At 35.8% G+C, this 16,361-nt stretch overlaps 1 protein-coding gene across 3 annotated transcripts in view; it reads right to left on the reverse strand.

Moving 5' to 3' along the window:
* The window catches only part of LOC6054604, a 54,653-nt gene that overhangs the window by 10,564 nt on the left and 27,728 nt on the right, over positions 1 to 16,361 (reverse strand). The window contains exon 1 of one of the 3 annotated variants that reach the window (XM_038248532.1): positions 11,454 to 11,692. The exons of 1 other annotated variant lie outside the window; for it this stretch is intronic. In XM_038248532.1, coding sequence (XP_038104460.1) covers positions 11,454 to 11,575 — 122 coding nt within the window. In that variant the 5' untranslated portion in view covers positions 11,576 to 11,692. Of the gene's footprint in view, positions 1 to 3,856; positions 3,985 to 11,453; positions 11,693 to 16,361 lie in introns of those variants that run through there. One more of the 3 variants, XM_038248534.1, reaches the window with a different exon arrangement.

The following is a 16,361-nucleotide window of genomic DNA, read 5'->3' on the forward strand; positions in this document are numbered from 1 at the left end:
TTTGCCTTCCTCACTGAGGTAAGGCTATAATCCTGCTCGAAAAATGAACTTTTGAAAAACAGCTCGTAGACCTTTATTCATGTATACCTATCGACTCAGAATCGAAAACTGAACAAATGTCTGTGTGTGTGTGTGTATGTGTGTGCGTATTCCCCTTGGTGCTCAAAATTCTTGCCACGTTTTCTCGGCACAGACTGATCCGATTTGAGTCAAACAAGTTGCATTCGATTCGTTGTGGTGCCATAATGCACTAGTGAATAGTTTGAAAATCCGATAAGTAGTTCAAAAGTTACGTATAAAAAAGTGTCAGAGTTGACACTTTAAGTCACTTATCTATATGAAAACTACGTCCGGATTCATAATCCGACCCATCGTTGGTTAGATAATCAAAAGACCTTTCCAATGAGTCCAAAACATTGAAGATCTGGCAACCCTGTCTTAAGTTATGACTACTTAAGTGATATTTATGAACTTTTTAGAAGCCGGATCTCACTTAAATGTATGTAAACTATGTCCGGATCCATCATCTGACCCATCGTTGGTTAGATAATCAAAAGACCTTTCCAATGAGTCCAAAACATTGAAGATCTGGCAACCCTATCTCAAGTTATGACTACTTAAGTGATATTTATGAACTTTTTAGAAGCCGGATCTCACTTAAATGTATGTAAACTATGTCCGGATCCATCATCCGACCCATCGTTGGTTAGATAATCAAAGACCTTTCAATGAGTCCAAAACATTGAAGATCTGGCAACCCTGTCTCAAGTCATGACTACTTAAGTGATATTTATGAACTTTTGTTTGATCTCACTTAATGCATGTAAACTATGTCATATCCATCATACGACCCATCGTTGGTTAGGTAATCGAAAGACCTTTCCAATGCGTCAAAACATTAAAGATCTGGCAACCCTGTCTCAATTATGACCACTTAAGATATTTATGAACTTTTGAAGCCGGATCTCACTTATGTATGTAAACTATGTCCGGATCCATCATCCGACCCATCGTTGGTTAGATAATCAAAGACCTTTCCAATGAGTCAAAATATTGAAGATCTGGCAACCCTGTCTCAAGTTATGACTACTTAAGTGATATTTATGAACTTTTTGAACCCGGATCTCACTTAAATGTATGTAAACTATGTCCGGATCCATCATCCGACCCATCGTTGGTTAGATAATCAAAGACCTTTCAATGAGTCCAAAACATTGAAGATCTGGCAACCCTGTCTCAAGTCATGACCACTTAAGTGATATTTATGTACTTTTTGATGCCGGATCTCACTTAAATGCATGTAAACTATGTCCGTATCCATCATACGACCCATTGTTGGTTAGGTAATCGACGTTTCCAATGCGTCCAAAACATTAAAGATCTGGCAACCCTGTCTCAGTTATGACCACTTAAGTGATATTTATGAACTTTTTCGAAGCCGGATCTCACTTCTGTATGTAAACTATGTCGGATCCATCATCCGACCCATCGTTGGTTAGATAATCAAGACTTTCAATGAGTCCAAAACATTGAAGATCTGGCAACCCTGTCAAGTTATGATTACTTAAGTGATATTTATGAACTTTTTTGATGCCGGATCTCACTTAAATGTATGTAAACAATGTCCGGATCCATAATCCGACCCATCGTTGGTTAGATAATCAAAAGACCTTTCGAATGTTTCCAAAACATTGAAGATCTGGCAACCCTGTCTCAAGTTATGACCACTTAAGTGATATTTATGTACTTTTTTGATGCCGGATCTCACTTAAATGCATGTAAACTATGTCCGTATCCATCATACGACCCATTGTTGGTTAGGTAATCGAAAGACGTTTCCAATGCGTCCAAAACATTAAAGATCTGGCAACCCTGTCTCAAGTTATGACCACTTAAGTGATATTTATGAACTTTTTCGAAGCCGGATCTCACTTAAATGTATGTAAACTATGTCCGGATCCATCATCCGACCCATCGTTGGTTAGATAATCAAAAGACCTTTCCAATGAGTCCAAAACATTGAAGATCTGGCAACCCTGTCTCAAGTTATGATTACTTAAGTGATATTTATGAACTTTTTTGATGCCGGATCTCACTTAAATGCATGTAAACTATGTCCGGATCCATCATCCGACCCATCGTTAATTAGGTATTGAAGATCTGGCAACGCTCAGTGTCAAGTTATGACCGCTTAAGTGATATTTGTGTATTTTTTTATTGAGAAATAGATGGAATTTGTGTCCAAACCCATCATATCACCAAATATTGGTAAAAAGTGAGGAAGGCACCAATCACTTAGGTGGATTAAGTTAGTTTTTGAATCTACATTGACCCAGAAGGATCATTTTTTCATTTAAAACAAAATTTTTCATTTTAAAATTTCGTGTTTTTTCTAACTTTACAGGGTTATTTTTTAGAGTGTAACAATGTCCACATACCTAAACACATCCACACAGACATTTACTCAGAACTTGTTTCTGAGCCGATATGTATACGTAAAGGTGGGTCTAGGAGGTCAACAAGAAGTTCATTTTTCGAGTGATTTTATAGCCTTTCCTCTGTCAGATGCGGAAGGTAAAAAGTGTAGAGCATCCAACGTATTTTCAAAAGTAAAATTTTCCTACAATTCTCATTTTTGAATATTGAGATTGCATTTTTGTATAAGAATCTTCCGAAATTGTATGAAGATTGGTGTAAGCAAATTAAGGATTCAAAATGGCTTCTTTGATCAAAGAGTACTCACAGAATTTCAGCCAAAATAAAAATTCAAAAAATATCGATGTTTGGTTGCAGAGCATTATAGCATAGCATAGCATAGCATAGCATTGGTGTCCGATGTTTGGTTGCAGAGCATTATAAATTTTAAACAAACATTCTGAAAACGTTAAAAAATCGTAGAAAAGACTTAAAATTGTTTTTGAACGATTCAATTTAAATAAAGAAACAAATGTTTTCGACATCCTGTCAACCTCACTGATTACATTCTTTACGATCCAGATCCAGATAATGAGCATTTGTATATGATAAAGTCCAATCCCCAATCCGCTGACATCACTGTTTTTCACTGTCTGTGAATGCAATACAAGCTATAAAAACTGCTGCTGATTTTTTGATCACACATTGATAGCTCTGATTTAAAATATCGATTTTTACACCAAACTAATCTGTTCTCAAATATCAACCCACAACGTATCCTTCACTTCCCAACATACTTCAAAGCCACAAGTAAACCTTCACTCGATGCCTTGCACCCGTAAAACTCGATCACTCCGATCTCAAACACAACAGCACAAATTGACACTCGATAGTTGCTAAGCCCAACTCCGCTCAGCTCCGCTTCAGGAAGTAATCGCCAGCCCAACTTGTTCTGTTCTGATCTGCTCAGATCGAACCACTTTTTCAAACTGCTCCACTTCTTCAGTCGTCAGTTTACGGGTGTCGTTTTTGTCAGTTGCCCGGTGGGCATTTCCTGAAGTTGGGTTCTTCCTAGCAAAAACTACAGCGTCACTCCGAAATCGAGACTTCCACTGAACCGTGAAATGGCACTAGTTTTAGAGACACAGACACACTAATATTTCACGGGCGGTTTGTTTCTTCCGACTTCTGGGGTTACCAACAACAACAAAAAATGCCACCCTACCAACTCTTCCAGCTCAATTAAACGCTAGTAGAACACCTTGAACACCGGGCGAACGAAGTGCCTTTTAATAGCTGGTTTCGTCGTTGCAATGACCCAACAACTTGAACTCCACGTGTGTTGACGTTCTTCACCGACAACAACCTATTAGCAGGCAGGTGAGTGTCCCAACTCCAATTCCAAATAAAGAAAAAGCTTCAACCGTTCTAGTAGTAATACCTAGTCGTTCGGGCGCTGTTCTCAGCTTCTCGCAGCGGAACACATGCAGATCGGTCAACGGTCCGGATTGCAACTAAGCTCGGCACGCGAGATGAATCTCGCCTTAAGCTTCCAGCAACAGCCAACGCGCGTTGCTACGGCTACGCCGAACGGGTGTAAACAAAACACTACCACAGCAACGGCAGTAGCAACGCCAACAACAGCACCAACTGCAAGTCAACAAAAGCTCGTAAAAAAAAGCTTAGAAGCTTAGAAGCCGATTCGGTTGATCTTCGAGCGCGTGAAGCAGGTAGCGAGCCGCGATCACCGATGACTTTCGGTGGTTGACTTCTGCCGAACGACAGCCAACGTTGGTGGAAGCAAACAAGTGCGCGAGGCCGAAGAATGAATGACGATCGGGGTAGTGAGTCGATCGGCGTTCTCCTTGGTGTTGATGGGTGGAGAGCGGCAAGGGTAAAGACTAGAGTCCGCCCGAAAATGAAAGAAAAAGTAGCCGGCGTGCGTTGAATGCCGTCGCGATTGTGATTGGACGAGGGGTGTGGCGATGGTGGAGTAGTTTTTATAGATCCAATAAACTTTTTTTTGCTTTTTTAGTGTTTTTGAATATCCCTGAGACAAGAAAGTTAGAAAACACCCAAAAAGTGAGTTGAAAACTTTGTTTATTGGACCTTGGCCAACACTTAAAAATATATTTTTTTCAAGAGTCATTGTCAACTTTGTACTGATGATTTTAATGAAAAATAATTAATAAGTGAAAAATAAGTATGCAGCAATTGTTGTAATGACCCAGACTATGTCTCTTTGCATTTTTTTTACAATTTTGATGATAATGGTATCCTTCTACACAGCTAAACAGTAGGGTGACAATAAAAAAAATCGTCATTAGGGAAACCTTCTGATTCGATTCCTTAGGCAAAAAAAAGTATCTGTGCCTATTTTGAGCCAAATCGGGTCGCTTTTTATCGTTGAAGTTTATATGGGGAAAATCGCGAAAATGTCTGGGGCAGAACATCGTTTCAGTGTTTTTATTCCTGGTCGCGGGTCTCGCTCAAAATTGTCCAAGTGTGAGATTCTTGTAGGAAAGATTTGCCAAAATTTTATTTTTTTCTATTCTACAGTCAACTCTTTGGTTGTCGATCATCTCGATATCAATTTTGCTCCCGCTGTCAATTAATTTATCAGTCGCTTTAAGATTTTTTTTCTATAATTTGATAACTACCTCTCTTGACGGTCCCTGCAATATCAACAACGATAGAATCCACTGTATAACAGAAAATGTAAAAAAAGCTAAAATCTAGATTAAATTGTCAACGCAACCTTTGATTCATGGGTTTCCCATGAAAATAGGAATTATTCTGAGATATGAAGAAAAAACAATTAAGAGAAAAGGTAATGGTGCCGGGGGTGGTAGACTACAACAAATGCTAAAAATAAAACAAATATAATTCTAATAAGTTTAAAACAAATAAAAACATTTACATTTAGGCAAGAAAAACATAAAACAAAAGAAAAGAGCAGTGATATCGCTGCCGTAAGGTCGTGTTGAAAGAACCTTCTAAACACGAAAAATAAAAACTATCGAAAGTTAACACGAAGATTTTTAATATGGAAGTGACCTAACTATTTTCAAAGATATGAATTAAGCCTTTTGAAATTCTCCCATTTTTTCACCATTGCATTTAAATTTCGTCTGAAATTATTTGCTTGCGGTCATTTTGTAGTGACGAAATGGCCTTCTTGTCATCACAAAAAATGACAGTGCTGAAAAGTTTCAACTTTTCAACACTGTTTTGATTTTTGAGTTGGTTAAACCAACAAAAGCCAATCTTAAGCCTATTCAAAAGTGCTCAAATTGTTAATATTATTAAAATTATTATTTAGAGTTTTTCAAAAACGTACCATGGAATCTGAATATTTTGTTCATGGTTCCCAAATTCATAAACGCGTGTTCACGATTTTGGAAATCCTTTTTTCTCCGTGTATGTTTTCAAAAAATGTAAGAGTCGACGAAAGTATAAATTAAGCGAAAAAAAACCTTTTGCGATACTAAACATCGGAAATTTTCAACCTTATGCAACCAGCGATGGCATAATCACCATCAAAAGAAAATCTCTGGACGTTCATCAAGAGAAAAAATCCAAAGGGAGCATGGCTCTCCTCTCTCGCGCACGAAAGATCGGTAAAAAGAATCGAATAAAATCATCATCTTGATTATTCGGCGGAACATCTTTTTCACTACTACACTTGCAACTGTAACGTCACACGTCGAAAAATTACCTGTCACATTTTGTAAGTGGGCAATGTGTGTAAACAAAGTGAAATAAATATTATTAAGTGGTGCTGACAAGGAAAAATCACAAAATATCATCAGTAGATTGATTTTCTTGGAGAATTTCGGGAGCGATTTTCTTTTGCTTGATTTGCCACCTCTCTCTTTCGCGGGTGAAGAAAGTTCGCAAGCGAAATTGATTTTTTTGCGATAATTCCATCCCTGTATGCAGCTTTTTGCGAAACCAGACTTTTACATCAGAGCAATTCTCTACGAAATCGGTCTTTTTTCTTCAGTTTTATTTTTTGTATTTTTTAATCCGACTGAAACTTTTTTGGTTTCGGTATGCTCAAAGAAGCCATTTTGTATTATTAGTTTGTCCATATAATTTTCCATACAAATTTGGCGGCTGTCCATACATAAATGATGTTTGAAAATTCAAAAATCTGTATCTTTTGAAGGAATTTTTTGATCGATTTGGTGTCTTGGGCAATGTTGTAGGTATGAATACGGACTACACTGGAAAAAAATAATACACGGTAAAAAAAATTGGTGATTTTTTCATTTAACTTTTTATCACTAAAACTTGATTTACAAAAAAACAGTATTTTTATTTTTTTTTATATGTTTTAGAGGGTATAAAATGCCAACTTTTCAGAAATTTCCAGGTTTTGCAAATAATCATTGACCGTGTTATGAATTTTTTAATCAATACTGATTTTTTAAAAAAATCGAAATTTTGGTCGAAAAAATTTTTCAACTTCATTTTTCGATGTAAAATCAAATTTGCAATCAAAAAGTACTTCACTGAAATATTGATAAAGTGCACCATTTTAAAGTTAAATCCATATTTAGGTGACTTTTTTGAAAATAGTCCAAGTTTTTCATTTTTTTAAATTAGTGCACATGTTTGCCCACATTTGACAAAAATATTTTTGAAAAGCTGAGAAAATTCTCTATATTTTGCTTATTTGGACTTTGTTGATAAGACCTTTAGTTGCTGAGATATTGCAATGCAAAGGTTTAAAAACAGGAAAATTGATGTTTTCTAAGTCTTACCCAAACAGCCCACCATTTTTCAATGTCGATATTTCAGCAACTAATGGTCCGATTTTCAATGTTAAAATATCATATATTTATGAAATTTTCCGATCTTTTCGAAAACAATATTTTCAAAATTTTCAAATCAAGACTAACATTTTAAAAGGGCGTAATATTGAATGTATGGCCCTTTTGAAAAGTTAGTATTGATTTGAAAATTTTGAAAATATTGTTTTCGAAAAGATCGGAAAATTTCACAAATATTTGATATTTTAACATTGAAAATCGGACCAATATCTCTGCAACTAAAGGTCGTATCAACTAAGTCCGAATAAGCAAAATATAGAGAATTTTCTCAGCTTTTCAAAAGTATTTTTTTCAAAAGTGGGCAAACATGTGCACTATTTTAAAAAAATGAAAAACTTCGACTATTTTCAACAAAAGTCATTTAAATATGGATTTAACTTTAAAATGGTGCACTATATCAAAATTTCAGTAAAGTATTTTTTGATTGCAAATTTGATTTAACATCGAAAAATGAAGTTGAAAAATTTTTGCGACCAAAATTTCGATTTTTTGAAAAAAATCAGTATTGATTAAAAAATTCATAACTCGGTCAATAATTTTTTGCACAACCTGGAAATTTCTGAAAAGTTGGCATTTTATGTCCTCTAAAACGTATCAAAAAATAAAAAAAAAATCAAAATAGTATTTTTTGTAAGTTTTAGTAATAAAAAGTTAAATAATAAAATCACCAATTTTTTTTTACCGTGTATTATTTTTTTTCAGTGTAGTCCATATCCATACCTACAACTTTGCCGAAGACACCAAATCGATGAAAAAATTTCTTCAAAAGATACAGATTTTTGAATTTTCATACATCATTTTTGTATGGCCAGCTGCCAAATTTGTATGGAAAATTATATGGACAAACTAATGATGCAAAATGGCTTCTTTGGACATACCGAAGGCACCAAAAAAGTTTCAGTCGGATTAAAAAATACAAAAATTAAAATTTAAGAAAAAAGCCCGATTTCGTAGAGAATTGCTCAAATGTTGCAGACCAATACGAAATATTTAGTCCAATTCTAATTTCATCAAAAGTTTTGTCCCAAACTAGCATCTTTGACCTTAAATTACTGATTATAGATGTCAAGTGTGTTTGACAATTACAAAGTAATAAATAGCTCAAGCAAGCAGCCCTCCTTTCTGCATGAAGGGGAAGTTGGGGCAAGACGACCATATGGGGCAAGAGGAACAGTCGCTCGTACGGCTGTATTTTTTACAATTTTGATTATTTCCAGTATGAGGAATTGTTGCTAGCAATGCAATTAGCTGATTCTACTACCACGACGTAACTGCCACGGGGCATAAGATTTAATGAAGTTTTTTTCAAAACCTTTGTTTTCTTTACATTAGAGCAACACATGTCTCATGGTGAGAAACATTGGAAAGTGATAAACATTGAAAAAAGAAGATAATTAGCGAAAAAAAAATTGTTTTCTTATAACATTTGGACAGTACAAAATAAGGCGTAGGGTTAGTTTTAAGGCTCTTTTTACCACAATGCTAATTTTCCTAGATCAGTAGTGTCCCTACCAATGACTTGCACATATTATAAAGTATGATTTAACTTTTGGTTATTTTTGTTAAAAGCTTTTGAAAAATCTTGTTCAGGCGGGGCAAGTGTACCATATGGATTTTTAGTATGGAAAATAATACGAATTGCTGCAACAACATATTTTATTGGGAAATAAATACACAAAAGTACTTAAAACTGATAAACATTTGTTTACAAAATATAGTGATATTATGAAAATTTACTATTTATCGTCGAAGTATTTTTTTTTTCATAAAAATGTTAAAATTTGTTGTAAAATATTATTATTTGATATAAAAATTAAAAAAACGTTTCAAATACATTCTAATCTGATGTGTCTAAGTGATAACAGTTCAATTGTTAGCAAATTAACATGTTGTTTCATGCATTGTTCCTCTTGCCCCTATGTGTTTTGATAATGATAAGCTTCAGTTGTGATGAAAATAGAATAGCTTAGTATGGAGCTTAGTATGGAGAAACTGGGTTTATTTTCCCTAACACTTCCAAAAAACATTGTGTTCATGAATCATTCGATAATTTACATAATTTCAATCATATTTGATAATTTTTTGAACTATTTGCTAAAAAGCTTTAAAACAAAACTTCAAATTTGGATAATGTGTTAATGTGTTGGTGTTAACCCTCTACTGCCCAGAATTTTTATTTTTCCCGTGTTTAGGAGGTCATTTTGACCAACTTTTGTTCTACGAAAAACTTTACTTCTCTTGTTTTATGTTTTTCTTGTTACATTTTTAGTATTTTAACTTGCATTTATTTTGCTTTAATTTTCTGCTATAAAATGGCACCTTAGTCATTTAAATTGTCATATCAATTTAAATTTAAAAAAAACTATCAAAAAAAAAAAGAAAAAGCTATCAGATGAGCATTTAAAAAATCATCATCAAACTTCGTTTAAAATAATTTAAAAAATACTCTTATCAATTTAATATTTACAATATTTTTAATTAACGTGAATAGTAATTCAATAGTTTAAGTCCTTAATCATTTTGACCCATTAATTTGAATAATTAATTGCCAACTAACAAGTAATAATTGCTTCTGGAAACCCTTGTTTTCAAATTTATATCTGATGTAGATTTTATTTTTTCATTTTAATTTTGTAAGTTCAAATGATAAATGAGTTTTTAGAATATTTAAAATAAAGAACTAATCCCATTTTTTCTTACTTTAAAATCATACCTAGGAACCGAAGTTCTTGATATAAAATACTTTCAACATTTTACAGACAAAAATTTTGCTCTTCGTTTACCAACCAAATAAAAATGTTATGGTGAAGAGAAATATTTTTCAATCTTATTTCCTTTGGCACAAAATAAATTTTGAACATTTTTTTCAACTTGCGATATCTCGGAGACTATTGGTTCAAATGTCAATGATTGAAAATGAAACTATTTTAAAACTTTCTGCTCTTTTCTGTTTGAATTATTTCGAAATTTTAAAAATAAGATTTACCTTTAGGATTAAATCGTTTTTTTACACATTTCCAAATCCTACACCCAGAATTAATGCCGAAATTACCGAGAGTTCTTTACTCATGAGCAATTCTCGAAGATTTCAGTCATTCGATTTTTTTTCTATTTTTTAGTCCAGCTGAAACTTTTTTGGTGCATTTGGAATGCCCAAAGAAGCCATTTTGCATCAATAGTTTGTGCATATAAATTTCCATATAAATTTGGCAGCTGTCCATACAAAAATTACTTATGAAAATTCGAAAAACTGTATCTTTGGAAGAAATTTGTTGATCGATTTGGTGTCTTCGGCAAAGTTGTAGGTTTGGATAAGGACTACACTGAAAAAAAAAATGATACACGAAAAAAAATGTGATTTTCAATTTCACTTTTTGTCTCTAAAACTCGATTTGCAAAAAAAAAACACTAATTTCATTTTTTTATTTTGTTAAATACTTTTTTTTGTTATATACAAAATTTCACTTAAGTATTTTTTAAAGCAAATTTGGTTTTACACCAAATAATGAAGTTCAATTATTTCGATTTTTTAAAGTCAGTATTGCTTAGAAAATTCATAACTCGATCAAAGATTTCTTGCCCGCTTTGGAAATTTTTGAAAAGTTAGGTCTCTGAAGCAAGTTTCTGCTCATTTCTAGGCGTCTGAAGGTTATGCGGGTGAGTCCCCCAAGTTACGTAAGTTGGCATTTGATGTCCCCTAAATTATATCAGAAAATAAAAAAATAAAGATAGTGTTTTTTATAAATCAAGTTATCAAGGGTTATCAAAATTGTACAAAGGTTTCATTTGTTACACTTGGTGAAAAAAGTGGTCCTCATTCAGGGAAAGTTGATCAATATTATCCCATGTGTTCTCTAAATTGATGTTTGTCGGTAAGATTGTTTTATAATGTTATCAAATTGATTCTTGCAACACCTGATGCGATATCATTTCAAGTAAAAATCATCCGGAAGGAATCTGTTTGTGCGGAAGTATTACTAAATCTTTGTAAGTATTCGCATAAATCAATGCTTGGAATTCAATTGTTATAAATTGCTTGAAAAAAGTTGCAGCATCATCGTAACAAACTGATACAAATTTTCGCTCACGTAACTCAATCCGTCACTTTCTCACTACCGGCACAACGCGATTACTTAGCTCAGTTCAGAACAGACAAGCTTAGAACAACAACAACCACTTTACGCAGCCTAATCAACATACCGGGTGTCCGTCGTCGTCGTCATCGCCACTACCACTGCCAACACCCGCAATCCGGCAATTACGCGATCACTCGTTCGCCATGACTGTGAACTTTTGTATGCTCGAGATCCGATTAGTTCCATTTTCGACCAGCCGACCGGCAAACCCTCGAACTTGACACCGCGGTGTCTGTTGATATCCACCGCCCGTAATTATCCACAATCAACCGAGCGCGGCGTCAAGTCGGCATTCCAAGTGAGTCCAACTACGGAGCTGATGACAAGACTTGTACGCACATTAGCTGGGCGATTACCGTTAGATTCGTCGTTGAGCTAACGACGATGATTCGTGGGAAATTGGCGATCAAATCACTACGATTACTAGCTGTATCATCAACACACTTCGTTAGCTGTCAGCTACTGGCCGAGTGCATAACTTAAAACCCCCCGCGATTCGGCTTCTGGGTAATTCTATTGTGTTTAGTCACGGATGAGGTGACGCGAGCAATTCTGGTCACCTGCTGCGTGGGGTTCGTCACTGGCAGTTGTAGTCACCGGCATTCAAGTCTCCCGTGCTACGACGACATCGGCGGCGGCGCGACGATGACCTTGCGGTTCTGGATCTCCTTGAGCCTGTAATGTACGAACTCTCAGAGTGATCTTTGCATCACAATCACTTGCCCTGAAGTGCACCGGGTACTGCCACATGGACTCTCAAAGCTCACCAGATAAATCAACTTCTAATGGCTGCTACTGAGCGTGGAATTGACCTTCGGCGTTGCAATTGATTACAGTGAAGTTCCGATGGTTTGACGCAGTTGTTTTTGAACAACTGTCATGTGAAAATCCAGTCAAATCAGTGAAGTTGTACTGAACTGTAATATGTGGTGATTTCCACAGTCGATTAGTTCCAATGCTGCAATAAGCGGTTCTCTAAGCCGTTTGGAGTACCTCACTCGAAGATGCACATCCCCTTATGGTTTGCAAATAAAAGAGCAATATGTTTGTCCAACTTGAGACTCAAGTGTGCGGCGTAAACATCAATATCTCGACTTGGTGGAGCAATTCTTTGGAACGTCAAAACGTCCAGCGAATCGCAGCCTGCTGCAACCTTATTGTACACCCCGAAGATAGCTTGGGGCGACTTTTCGAAATCGCTAGCTTGGAGGACATTCTCCATTCGATGGTGCGTTTCTTTCACAGGTTCTTGAATGCTTCGGTCAAATCAGCCCGCTGTGGAAAATGATAAAAGCTCAGCGGGGATTGCGAGGGGTGCGACGATGGTTATTTCATCCATCTATGTCACCGAACAAATTTATTCAGTGATTAAATCTTGCATACAATGCTCAATGGATAGTAATCTGCAAGTTCTCATCAATCTTAGACCAACTTGAACTTCACGTTTGTTTTCGGGTTTGCCCAACCCATGCAACATCCACAGAGTTAAAAATAAGCTGTCAAACCTAAACCCTCCAAATTGCGCCATTTTGCCCTTTTCGTGAGTCACGATTGTTCACGGTGCCAATTTGGATTCCAAGTTCTGCGCAACAACAATGGACACCGGTTGACGGTGATTTCATTCAGTAAGTTCCAGTATCTGCACCGCGTTGACCTCCAAATCCAAAACTGGCACCTCACCAGCATGCTTGGCGTTGTTGTTGTCATTGTCGCCACTAAGTGTATACAGTACACCTTTGGTCACTTCTTGCAAAGTAGCTACACGAGAGATATCTTGTGGAAACTCGGAGATGTTGATACTACTGTGGATCTCTGTAAATGAGCATACTATCAAAATAAGTTATTCGGTTGTCAAAAGAACACTTCAAGCAGTAGTCTTTACTTTTTTCAGCTGGGAAATTCCTTAAGTCTAATGCATGAAAGTTTTGATGGAAATCGTTAACGTTAACAGAACTTTTTGCTTCGAAAATTTTATATTTTCTCGTTTATTCTTCTCTTGCTTTATGATTTTCTTCTTTAATTTTAAATGCATAGAGCCAGATATATTCATGAGTTAGGAGCTTTCAAGTTGCAACAAATTGTTTTTTTTTTTAATTTACTTGTTAGAAGTAGATGATGGAAACCGTAAGCAAGTTGCTTGTACGCTTCCAACCACTCCCTTTTGCCTCTTCATACGGCAGCAATGTGAAAATTAACTTCTTTTAATCTATAAAAGAAATATGTTCACGATCTCTTAGATATTTCGCAAATCAACACAACTGTTATGATGCCTTAAGAATTAAAACATTTTCTTTTTCATCTTGCATTTTTTTGTTGAATTCATTATTGATATATATTTAATTTAAAATTATCAAATTGATGATATTGAAAAACTGACTACAGTGATTGTTATGGTTATTGAAATTTAATTTCTTTCCCTATCCAATACACTGAATAAGTCACATTTAATAAGTTTTGAAACCATGAAGTTCAAGTTAAGTTAGTTTTAAAAATGTAAATAAGCTGAGTGTAGATCGTTACTATTTTCTCAATCACAGTTTTATATTGTAAAATATATTGTGATTTTCTGGACTGAGCTAAACAAAACTTATTTTTCTGTCACAATTTCACTTAATTTGCTCTATATCTGTTAGATAAACTAGAATCAACGTTTGCGTTTGTTTGTGATTTATCAATATGGGTCATTCCAGGTCAACTTGGTACACTTTTGGACCTTCGTCGATTTAGACCAAACTTGGAGAGAACGTTTATCTTTCGATAGCTAACAGAAATCCCAAGTTTGGTCCTGATTGGATCATCCCTCTATTTTTAGCACCGCACCCTTTTTGACGATTTTCTAAAATAAAAAAATCTTTTAATCATAACTGTGCAACAATTTGAGCAAAAGATTTCCTAGAGGTTGCATTTTATAGAAAAAATAAAATTTAAATTTAATAATAACATTTTATCCCTTTAATGCACCTTTATATTACATTTTAACGTTTTAAGTTTGATTTGATTTGATGATTTGATTTGATGTGATAACCAACAGGGCCACAAGGATGACTTATGTAGCGGTTGCCTAGAATTACAGTGGCTCAGACTTAAAGGGAGCATCTTCAAATTACTGCCGTATGAAGGGCCAAAAGGGGGTGGTTGGACGCGAACAAGCAAAATCACTCACGGTGTCCTCAGGGATGAGAATCTCCTTCCGACAGTAACCTCCAATAACTCCGAAAAAAGGCTGACAAAGCTGAAAAACAGGGCTCGCACCCTGTTGGGGGCCTAAAAGGGTGCGGCAGACAGCTGGAAACTGACAGAGGTCAATAGATGTAGTAATTAGACAATCCTTAAGAATTGTACAATTAATACACTATATTCCCCTTGTGACGTAGTTCTGGTCTTCCACTATCTACATCCAGTCTCCGCCACTACAGCATACTGTCCACTGCCCTGATGCTCCCTCCCCGGTCCCCGGCTTTGATTCTAACTACTAATGAAAAGGAAAATCATAGATGAGAAAAGGTCAATGCGGATGGAGAGCAAATCGAGCTCAGTATCCCCTCACAAAGACTGGTAGTAAGTGTGAAAAAAGCAATGAAATATAAGAAGAAAGACAAGACGAAAAATGAAAAGATAGTATGTCAATGCGGATGGATCGATGATCCCCTCACAAGGACACAAAAGAAACAGATGGTAGGAAGAAGCAAAAGAAGAACAGTAAATCAGGAATAAGAAACAATCAAGGCAGATGGAGAGCTAGTTGAACGCAGAGAAAGTCAATGCGGATGTAGAGCAAAATTTACTTTCTTCCCTCACAAAGGCATCAGTTAAGCTATGGATTTAAAATGGGCTGATCTCACCAAATTTCTCGATCATGGCTTGCGTTTCTTCTAGAACCAGTCCCAATTCTTCTTGGCTCGAAATCATTTGCGCAGCAAAATTGCTTCCTCAGCTAATTCCTTGATTTTTTAGAGGGCAGCCACACACCGGAAACTCCACTGGCCAGACCCCACTCCGGTCATGGTCCTCGGGATGCCAATAAGTCTCTGGATCCATCTTCGACCCCGTTTTCGGACGGAATTGGTCCTCACTTCACGGAACAGGCCATTCATGATGCTGCTGACCACAATACTACTATTCATACATCACATAACAGCAAGTGGAAACTTTTTCTAGAACTAGTGCCTAAATGGTTTCAACGGGCACTGCGTAAAAACACGGAATATTCTTTTTTAAGCTTTTGCTCTTAAGACCCAGCTGATTTTTATCAAAAAAACACTTTTCCTCTATTGAAAAAAACAATTCATTTGGTGGGTGACACTCCTCTTCTGCACCGGAGATTTAACGGTACGCGAAGGAACCACGGACGGAACGTTACCGACGACTTAAAAAAAAGATATCTTTTTCAATTTTTATAAAAAATATGTTTTTTTCATCGAATATGACGCGAGCGAAAATTTCACGACCTTCCTATTACGAAACCTACTTCGATTTTTTCATTACATTTTAACGTTTTAAGTATTGAAAATCAGTTTAGAACAATTCTTTAGATTTTTATTATTTCTATTTTATCACCATCGTGTTCCTCGGACAATTTTACTTAATAATCAATGTAATCCTCAAACTAAAATGAACTATTGGCAAGATACAGCGATTTTACTAAAAAAAGTTTGATTTTGCGCAGCACTCGGAAGTACATGATGTTCTTTTTAACTAAAAGGGATGAATCCCGCATAGTTTGGTTTTGCCTTCCTCACCTCAATGAGGAAAGGCTATAAAATCACTCAAAAAATAAACTTCTTCATTCGACCTCGTAGCCCCCCTTCACGTATACCTATCGACTCAGAATCAAATTCTGAACAAATGTCTGTGCGTGTGTCTGGATGTGAGTCCGTGCACCGAAAATTATGCACACGATTATCTCCGGACTGGCTTAACCGATTTGGACCGTTCCGGTCTCATTCGATTCGTCTTGGGGTCCCACAAGACC

Source organism: Culex quinquefasciatus, chromosome 1 (assembly GCF_015732765.1).
Source record: "Culex quinquefasciatus strain JHB chromosome 1, VPISU_Cqui_1.0_pri_paternal, whole genome shotgun sequence".
Classification (NCBI taxonomy): Eukaryota; Metazoa; Arthropoda; class Insecta; order Diptera; family Culicidae; genus Culex; species Culex quinquefasciatus.